We start from the raw sequence: 10,329 nt of genomic DNA on the forward strand, positions 1-10,329 counted from the left end.
GGTGGCAGGTGGCGCTTCTGGAGCCCTCGCAGGACAGTGCACGCCCCCAGGCTCTCAGCAGGACAAGCAGCCCCGCTGCCCCGCAAAGAAAGTGAGGCTCAAAGGAATGAGCCCCTTCCTCCCCAAGCTGGGAGGAGACGGACCCTGACCGCACCCTGCCAGGTGGTCTGACTCCAGAGCTGCTGCACCCACTGGGCCCAGGCGTCGCCAGGAAGGGTTGTGAGAGTCCCTCCCCTCCCCCTCCCCTCCCCCTCCCCCTTCACAAATAAATTCCTGTATAACTGAATTCCTAAACAACTGTTGACAGTAACAAATAGAAATTCCAGAGGTGATAAGTAAAATGTTGTCCTCTAAGGACTGCCTTCCACCTGGGGAGGGAGTGGCGCCGACCCGCCTGGAACAGCTGGGTCTCCTCGCGCCCTCTGAAGATGCTTGCGCAGAGCTGGTGTCCCCAGCCTCCACCCGTTTATGGAGAGGAGGCTACTTCTAGAGGAGGCTGGACGCCTGAGTGAGGCTTGCAGGGTGGCCGCCAGCCCAGCGGGCCCAGGACAGTCCCAGTTAAGTCTGGAAAGTCCAGCATCCTGAGAAACCCTTTCGTGCCTGGCAGCCAGGATAGCTGGTCACCCCAGCTGGTGGCCTGGGCCCAGGAGGGCGTGAGGGACAAGACCCGGGCCCCCCAGGGCTGAGACAGGGGCAGGGGCTCCGCTGGGGACGTGCACCCCTCCCCCTCGCGCTCCCAGAGGGGCCCTTCGGCTGAAAAACCAGGCCTCCCCTGTGACAAAATATTCACATTCACGCACCAAGTCTGCCCCCCTTTCCCAGTATCATCACTGCGGGGGACGGCTCTCCACCCGCAGTTTAGTTCTGTTTCCCAGCTTTCCGTCCTAGGTCCTCAGGCTGCAGACTTCTGAGCCGCATTTGAGCTGCACACGCCACCAGACATGCATCCCGACACCCGCGTCTCCTCTGGGACAAGGAGCCTGATTCCCCAGGCCCGTGCCCTGGGGCGGCCCGTCTGTCCCGTCAGCAGGCACTGGGCGGGGAACTGACCGCCCCGTGTGCTTGGGAAGCGAGGCCTCCCTCCCCCACCCTCTCCAGCTCTTGGAGACCTTTGCCCGCCTCCCCACCAGGAAAGTCAACAGACTAAGCGACCCAGGGCCTCGCCATGGTTCCTCGGCTCCGGGGGCTGGCCCTCCTCTGCCTTCTGCTTGGCCTGCGGGGGTCCCTGGTGGCAGGTACGCGAGGGAGGTTTCCCCGTTCACCCAGCGGAAGGGCAGCCAACCCCCAGAGCTGGCCCATGCGCCGGGCGCTCCCGTTTGCTGGCAGCTCTGCTCTGATCTGCTTTCCTTCCGAAAGGCAAACGGTGCCCAGGGCCTCCTCGTCCGGCATTTGGAGGAAAGGCTTCGGGGAATTATTTTCCAGACTTTTGGGAGCCGTGGCGTTCCCCGGCCACAGTGGGCGCCCCCCACCTGCCGCCAACGCCCCCCCACCCCCTGGCACAGGATCTGGGGTTCAGAGGTGCCTCTCTCACTCTGCTCTCTCGGCCTCTCGGTGGGGGGCTGGCACGAGGGACGGTGTGGGGACGCTGGACCGTGATGATCTGCCACCGCGCCTGTGACCCCTGCACCCCGTCCTCACAGACGCTGGGAGGCCTGAGCCGGTAACACGGGGACAGCTCTGTGAGCTGTCATCATGACTCACCAGCACCAAGGGGCGGCCGAGGTGGGAACCAGGCACCGACACTGTCCCGTGAAGTCCGGTTCACGTCGTCCCTCAGATCCCACGGCCAGACTCTGGGGTCCGAGTGGCAGAGCTGGTGCCGCCCATGGTCCTTCCAGCTTGTCTTCTTTTTTCACTTAATATTGCACCTTCTTAAGCATCATGGGGTACCATCATTTAGTGTTTCAGATTATTTGTCTCCAGCTTTCCTGATGGCTGGGTCTCTGTGCAGGTCTCAGAGCATTTCCTTGGGATAAATTCCTAGAAGTGAAGGGACCAGGTCAAGGGTGTGAATGTGTGACGATGACTTACTGAGCCCACTGCCTTCCTCCTGCACATAAAGCTTGTGCAGTGTTGCCTGTTGGCAGCAGCGAGAACGTGCTCCCATTGCAGACTCAGCCAGGCCTGTGGACAGGAGCCCTCTGACTCGCATTACCTAGCGGAGGGGACGGTGGGAACACTTCCTGTGGAGGGCGGGGTGGGGGGATGGGAGGGTGTGGGCCCCCCGGGCGTCCAGCGTCTCACGGCCGCCCTCCAGTCTTTGTTTCCCAGGAGCAAGCCCACAGCGTCCTGCACAGGTCCCGGCGCGCCAACTGGTTGCTGGAGGAACTGTGGCCTGGATCCCTGGAGCGCGAGTGCAGGGAGGAGTTCTGCTCCTTCGAGGAGGCCCGGGAGATCTTCCAGAGCGAGGAGAGGACGGTGAGCTCGCCTGGGGCCAGCGGGCGTGCGGCGGCCACCCCGTGGTTGTGAAGCCTGCTTTGATTCTCACGGCAACCCTGCTGAGTTTTACTTCATTGGCCAAAAGATTCCTCGGGAATCCCTTTTACTGACGGGGCCTCTGCGGTTGGCAGAGCGCCCGTGCATCCCTTTCCCACCTTCTCCCGCTCAGCGGGCGACTGGACGGTCGATGCAGCATCCGAGGAGGAAGTGGGGGCTCAGGGAGCAGGGGTGTCTTGTCCGCGTTCACAGCTCAGACGTGGCACAGCTAAAGCCTGGGGATCCTGACTTGGGAGAGGAAATCTGTGACCTCTGGTGGCCTTAGCAATGGCGGGTGGATATTAGGAAAAAACTCGCTTCCCCTGGATGCACCCACCTCGTCTCCAGAGGAGAAAGTCTGGCTTTCAGAGCCCATCACGAGGGCCAGGTCAGAAGCCCCCCCAGCCCGCCGCAGCCCGCCAGCTCCTTCCGCGGGGACCCTAAGAGTTGCCCCTGGCGCACACCTGTGTCACACACCTTCCTCTTTGCTCCGTCAGAATCAGTTCTGGATTTCTTACAACGGTGAGTATGTGCCCGGCCGACCTGATCTACCCGCCAGCCCCCCTCTCGGCATCCTAACACCGACTTGCTCACAGATGGGGACCAGTGCGCCTCCAGGCCCTGCCAGAACGGGGGCTCCTGCGAGGACCAGCTGCAGTCCTACCTCTGCTTCTGCCTGGATGGCTTCGAGGGCCGGAACTGTGAGACGGGTGAGGACGCCCGGGGCCCCCAGGGGGGCTGCTGAGCATGGCCTGGGGGGAGGTTGGCCTTGGTGACCTGGAAGGGCCTCAACCTGAGAGTCTCGGATCTGGGGTTCTCAGGTGCTAATTCTCCCACTTTTGATGCCCTGTCCCCTTCTGGGCTCCCGGCACTGGGAAATTCTGACGCACCCGGAGGGGCCTGGGGAATCACTGCATCTCCGCCAGCTCCACACATCCCCGTGGCCAGGTGGTCGGGGAAGCTTGGCCTTCCCTACTTGCTGTTACAAGGGTAGGTCCAGCATTACAGTGTCACACAGCTCAGGGATCCCCAGACCACCCTCAGCGTCAGTCATCTGCTAGAAGGTCAGCACGCTCGGAAGGCCGACACAGGCGCGGTTACAATTATCACACGGAAAGGACATGGGTTCAAACAGCCGAGGGGCCAGGTGTGAGTTCCCAGCGGCTTCTTCCCGGGAGCCCTGTGGATGATGTTCTGACCTCCGAGACTATGTGGGACAGAACTTACAGACACCCACCCGCCAGGGACGCGCCCACAAGCCCCGGTGTCCTGAGGTCCCACTGGGGCTCAGGCACAAGGATGTGGCTGACCCCTGTGTCCAGCCCCTCCAGGGGTCGCGCTGATGCCATGTGGCCCCAGGCCCCCAGGAAAACAACACGCTTATCAGGCAGATCAAATTAAAGCGGAGGACTTCATCAGAGGGGGGCAGTCACTTCCTGGGATCCCTCCCCACCTGTGAACATTCTGATGCCACCTAGCTCGTCTCAAAGGACCACGGTCAGAGAGGGAGGGGAACGGCCAGGGAGGAGGGTCCCCGCCGGTCACCTGGGGCTTGGGTGCTCAGCGGTCCTGGTGTGAATTCACCTCCAGGACAGGCCTTCCCTCCGGTGGCCCTGGACTTGCAGAGCGAGCCAACCATGTGTCCACAACAAAGTTCCCTTTTTCAGAGGCAGGTTGAGCCAGCGGCCAGCCCGGGCAGCTCCCTGGGGCACCAGGCCCCGGCTGCAGATCAGCCTCCTGGCTCTGGCTGCTCGCGGGCAGACCTCCGATTGAGTCGGACTCGTCCACTGTCCCCAGGGGCCTCTGCTTTCCCCAGCCTGGGAGGGGTGACGTTGTGGAGGCCACAGCATGCCGGCCCCACATCCCCACTGACGAAGCTGCTCAGACGTGGGACCCTGCCCCAAACTCCAGGTCTTGCCCTTCTGGGTCAGTCTGCAGAGTGGGCTGGTGCCAGGCTGTCCCTGGAGCCGGAAGCTGGGTGCCACCTTCGTGCAGAACATGGCCCCTGCCCCAGGGACGGGTGGCCCCCGGGCCTGCTTGCCCTAACCGGGGCCCTCGTCGGCCATGCCCTCTGCCCTCAGACAAGAAGAGCCAGCTGATCTGCCCGAATGACAACGGGGGCTGTGAGCAGTACTGCAGGGATGACGCGGAGGCTGGGCGCACCTGCTGGTGCCACGAGGGGTACGCGATTCAGGCGGATGGCGTGTCCTGCACGCCCACAGGTAACAGGTGCTCGGGGACCAGGTCTAGGGCTGGGTGGTTCCCTTTCCGATGAGCAGTCACTGTCCTGATACACGTCCCCCCGTTGGCTACAAGATGGGGTGGGGGGAAGCATAGCATCACTGAGCACCTACCAGGCACTGCCAGCACGCTCTGCGCGGCAGAGGGGAAGCTGGGGTGGAGGCGGCCGCCCCCGCCCCCGCCCCCAGAGCAGGGCGGGGCCACGGTGGGCAGGGCGGAGCCCCGGAGCCGGGGGAGGTGCAGAAGGCGGCGCTCGCTGCCCACCCCCACTGCCCGCAGCGGGCTCAGCACCACACCCAGTGTCTGTACTGACAGCAGCGCGATTCTGGATTCCAAGTCTCTTCAACGGCAGCACATTTGGGAAAATGGAAAACGTCTCCAAACCAGCCTAAAGGCGATGGGGCTGCTGCTCCCAAAGCTGACCCCATCCCCAGCCCTGCGTCTCTCCAGAGGTGGATGTACCCAGCCTTGTCTAGGAAGCCTGAAATTCAGCTGCCGCCTCTAAAGGCTTTCTTTTCTGGCCTGGGGCTTTCTTGGAGCAGGATGGAAAACTGAGAGCCGGGTCAGAAGAGCAGCCCGATTGTCTGAGATGCCGGTCACCTTACACAGCTTATCCTTTACACCTTTAGTGACTTCAAGCTGCACGTCTTCCCCCCTTGGAAAGTGAGCGGGACCCAGTCTCCAGGACCCTGGGCCATCTGCTTCCCCGGCAGCTCCCGCAAGGGCCTGCCGCAGCCCCGGGCAGGACCAGAGGCGCAGCCGCCCGTCCGCAGGGCCCCTGGCCTTTCTCACCAGCACCCCACACATCCCCACGTCTTGCTGGATTTGTTTTACACAGTTGAATATCCGTGCGGAAAAACGCCTATTCTGGAAAAAAGAAACGACAGCAACCCCCAAGGCCGAATCGTGGGTGGTCACGTCTGCCCCAAAGGGGAGTGTCCCTGGCAGGTAAGCCTCCAGGAGCGTTGGGTCGAACTTGGGTGACGATCCCGGGCATGCACAGAGGAGTCCAGCCCCGGCGTGCCCACTGTCCGGCCAGCGTCCACCAGTTTTCCACTCCCTTAGCCGGATGGAAGCGGCCTGTAAAGCAGCCCCTATCCGGGGTGCACGGGAAAGGGGAGCCCCCAAGGCAGCCACGACGGGAACGCGAGCTTCCAGCATCTGCTGTGCCCTCGTCAGGCCATGCTGAAGCTGAATGGGGCGCTGCTGTGCGGGGGCTCCCTGCTCGACACCGTCTGGGTGGTCTCCGCAGCCCACTGTTTCGACAGACTCAGCAGCTGGAGGAACCTGACAGCGGTGCTGGGTAGGTTGCGTGGCCTCCTTCTGCGGGGAGACGGTCCTTGAATGATAACCCCGGGGCTAAGATTCGGGGCTTCCACGACCAGTGACCTTCCCCACAAAGAGAAGTGGCAGCGTCTGGGCAGACCCCATACCCACAGCGCCACTGTGGGCACCCCCCTCAGCCTCTTTGCCACCCGGCCCTGGGGTGACGCTGCTCCCACCAAGGTCCCCGAGGGGGTGCCCCACCCAAGGCTGCGCTGCCCGGTGGGTTCAGGGGACAACGAGGACCCCAGGAGGGCCAGGCCCCATCTGGAAGAACCAGGGGAACGGGGCACCCTCTCCTCACCCAGCCACGGCTGCCCGCCCAACCCCCCTCACCTGCCTCCAGGACCTCGGGGCCAGATCCGCCCCGACTCACGCCCAGGCTGACCCCCCGGCAGCCCCAGGAGGCTGCTCGCCCATCAGGGGTGGGGGACGCGGGGCCCCTCCTGCCCGACAGGAGACCCTGGCCCGGGAGGCGAGGCGTGGAGTGAGCGGACGGTCCGCCCCCGCCCCCTGGGCCCCCCGCAGGCGAGCACGACCTCAGCCAGGACGAGGGTGACGAGCAGGAGCGGCAGGTGGCTCAGGTCATCATCCCCGACAAGTACGTCCGGGGCAAGACGGACCACGACCTGGCCCTGCTCCGCCTGGCGCGGCCCGTGGCCCTTGGCGACCACGTGGCGCCCCTCTGCCTGCCCGAGCGGGCCTTCGCGGAGGGGACGCTGGCCTTCGTGCGCTTCTCGGCCGTCAGCGGCTGGGGCCAGCTCCTGGAGCGCGGCGCCACGGCCCTCCGGCTCATGGCCGTGCACGTGCCCCGGCTCCTGACCCAGGACTGCCGGCAGCAGTCGCGCCGGAGGCCCGGCGGCCCCGTCGTCACTGACAACATGTTCTGCGCCGGCTACACGGACGGCAGCAAGGACGCCTGCAAGGGGGACAGCGGGGGCCCGCACGCCACCCCCTTCCGGGGCACCTGGTACCTGACGGGCATCGTCAGCTGGGGCGAGGGCTGCGCGGCCGCCGGCCACTTCGGCGTCTACACCCGGGTCTCCCAGTACACGGCCTGGCTCCGCCGTCTCATGAGCTCCCCGCCGCCCTCGGGGGGCCTCGTCCGGGCCCCGCTGCTGCCCTAGCGCCCACCCCGCAAATAAAGCCGCCGTGTGTGCCCGGTCTTCCCGCGCCAAAGCCGGAAATTCTCCTGTGGTTCTTGGGGCGGGGGAGGGGGAAGCGGAAACAGAGACGGAGAGACAGACACAGAGAGGGAGACAGGGAGACTGACAGACAGAGAGACTGAGGGTTGGAGAGACAGAGAGAAACCTGAGGGAGATTCTGAGCAGCTGGAGAGAAAGAGAGACTGAGCGTCAAAGAGGCAGACGGAGAGGGGGAGGGGACAGAAGGGGACACACCGGGCAGGGCACGCGGGGACTGGGCGCGCCGGGCCAGCAGCAGAGGCGCGAGTGTCCACCCCCGGTGACGTGTCCACCCGCGGTGACGGTGCCGCTTCCCCACACGTTCATCTCTCACTCAAGCGTTTCATCTTCAGATAAACTGTCAGCATCCACCACTCACTGCGCTGGATATCCTTCCAGGTCTTTTCTTTTCTTTTTATAAATTTATTTATTTTTGGCTGTGTTGGGTCTTCATTGTGGTGCGCGGGCTTCTCATTGTGGTGGCTTCTCTTGTTGCGGAGCACGGGCTCTAGGCGCACAAGCTTCAGTACTTGCGGCACGTGGGCTCAGTAGCTGTGGCTCACGGGCTCTAGAGCGCAGGCTCAGTGGTTGTGGCTCACAGGCTCTAGAGCGCAGGCTCAGTAGTTGTGGCGCATGGGCTTCATTGCTCCACGGCATGTGGTGCCAGAGTCCAGCTCCAGCGAGTCCAGGGATACCCAAGGGATGGACAGCGTCGCCGAAGGAAATAATTCTATGACACTTCTTAAAGTATCAGCATTGAATGTTTCTCTCTCTCACATCTTTATTGTTTACAATCACAGGTTTATATATTATAGTTGATTACATTACCAGGTACGTGACCAAACAATCTTAGCACAATCAAACCTCAATATGTTCTATAAAGATTTTTTAAAAATATCCCCTAGTTTCTAGATGTCCTATTAAAATATTTCCCCAAGTTCCCATTAATCACAGGTTATTTCTTAGTAACCAAGCCAAGCAGTTATATGATTATTTTAATTGTAAAAGCTGGAGCTACTTGTTCCTATTTCTCTTCTTGCATGGGCAACCTTTTACAATGGTTCCACGAAAATATTTACAGTATACCCTGCATGCTCTTTCTCGTTGTTTCCTTCAACTGAGACAGTGTTTTCTCCCTGTCCTAGCAACCAATTCTGCTCTAGTCATTTGTGTTTTTATAATTAATCTTCCTTTATAATAGAACCATAAATTTCCTGTCATCAGGAACTCCGGTCCATGGCCATAACTCCATACTAGAGGGTGTTTTCCATAAAAACATCCCCTTAGTTCCAGGCTCTTAATTCTTTACCTATTTCCCCGGGGCTTTAGTGGGTACTTCCCATTCTGTGGTAGTTTCAGGAGGGGGAGTCCTAGAGGAATTTTTCTTTCACGTGGAGCAACATCCCCCCAAAATTGCCCCGATATGTAAATTTATTATCATAAAACATAACAACAGAGCTGTAGTCCACCTTCCTGGCATGGCGCTGCCTTGCAGTTTCGCCTTCCGTTGCTTCATGACTTTGTCATGGTGCAATGGCTCCAGGATGGCTTCCGACAATGTGGGATCTTCCCGGACCAGGGCTCGAACCCGTGTCCCCTGCACTGGCAGGTGGATCTTAACCGTTGCACCACCAGGGAAGTCCCCAGATCTTTTCTAAGTGTGCGAACTTTACCGTAACACGCAGCCTCATGCTCTGCACACCTGCTCCCCCACCGACAGCAAGCAGCTGAGCCTCCTCCAAGCCCGTGGTGGCTGCCTGCCCTCCCTGAATTGTCCAGGGGCATTTCACGGAGACCCTCATGTTTATCTTTGAGCAGGTCTCCTTCACAATCACCAACTTCGCTGAAGTGAACCTTGCATGAGGCTGTTTCCAAACAACAGCTCTCATGGATTTGGAAGCTACAGTCCCCAACCCTGAGAACTGGGTGACTCTTCCAGCCGAGGCCCCAGCAGATGACCCCTGCCTGGGGACCAGCAGGGATGTTCCAAAAAATGCAGGTTCCCAGGTCCTGCCCAGCTCAGTGGGATAGGGGTGAGGCCCCTTGACCTACCTTCTTGTCGAGTCCCTCAGGTGATGGGCACAGAGGCCTCCTGTTGGGAAGAATGAGGAGCCAGGGACCGGGGAGGGGAGCGTCTGGCCCCACCGGAACCCGGCCAGGCGGGCAAGGCCACCCCGCGGGCGCCCACCTCCTCAGGACTCGCCTGTCCCGGCCTGGGACGCCGTGCTTGAAGTGCCACACGTGCTCTGGCAGACAGTCCAGCCTGTCGAGTAACCAGGGCTCCGCAAGCCTGGCCACGTGCTCACCATCTGAGCCTTTACAGAAACACTTTGCTGCCCCATCAGGTGGTAGTTTCTAGGGTTCTCGCTGGGCACACGTCGAGAGCTCCGGCCTTGGGCCAGACCTCCTGGGGTGGCTCTGGCTCTGGCCCCCTCAGAGGCACCAGCAACCCTCTCCGCCCCTCGTTGTGTCTACAAGACGGGGCCCGCTGCCATGCTTGTTGTGAGGATGAAACCGGTGCAGGCAAAATGAGGCACGGGGAGGACAGGCCACCCGGCCAAGGCCAGGAACGCCGACCTGCAAACGTCCAGGTGCCCCCAGCTCACAGCTCAGGCTGCAGACACTCGAGGAATTCTGCAGCCAAAGTGCCCAAGGTCTCTGAAGGCCCTGAGCCCAGTGGGCCTCCTGTTTCTTCCTGGAAATGAAAACTGGCTGGACTCCTCTTCCTGGGAACAAAAGGGGATGTGGGGTTCAAGGGGCCAAGCCAGGAGCCCACTCAGACCCACAGGGGTTCAGCAGGTCGTGGGTGGGCTACCGGCTCTGCCCTGCTTTCCCCGGCCTCACTGCTGCGGTGGGCGCAGTGCCGGGCCACGCCGCAGTGCATCACCCGCGTGGACCATCTCCACTCGCCAGGCGCGGGGAATCCAGTCTCGCCCCACACGCCCAGCAGTGCAGAGACAGGGTAGCACAGAGACCAGGCGAGCCGGGACCAGGCTCTGCACATCACACTGACCACCCTGCGAAAGACCAGCCCTGGCCTGGGCGCCTAGCAGGAGCGTTCCGGGACATCACCGATTCATTCAGTCCACTCGTGTTTACTGAGCAC

General features: G+C 61.7%; 1 protein-coding gene across 1 annotated transcript; it reads left to right on the forward strand.

The window, feature by feature from the left end:
- The first annotated feature begins 1,165 nt into the window (after positions 1 to 1,165).
- F7 (coagulation factor VII) lies at positions 1,166 to 7,166 on the forward strand. Its single transcript, XM_060080081.1, has 8 exons — positions 1,166 to 1,235; positions 2,258 to 2,418; positions 2,973 to 2,997; positions 3,072 to 3,185; positions 4,557 to 4,697; positions 5,555 to 5,664; positions 5,896 to 6,019; positions 6,568 to 7,166. The coding sequence occupies exons 1-8, from the start codon at positions 1,166 to 1,168 to the stop codon at positions 7,164 to 7,166; spliced, it is 1,344 nt and encodes a 447-aa protein (XP_059936064.1).
- Positions 7,167 to 10,329: the final 3,163 nt, after the last annotated feature.

This window comes from Mesoplodon densirostris, chromosome 17 (genome assembly GCF_025265405.1).
Source record: "Mesoplodon densirostris isolate mMesDen1 chromosome 17, mMesDen1 primary haplotype, whole genome shotgun sequence".
NCBI classification, from domain to species: domain Eukaryota; kingdom Metazoa; phylum Chordata; class Mammalia; order Artiodactyla; family Ziphiidae; genus Mesoplodon; species Mesoplodon densirostris.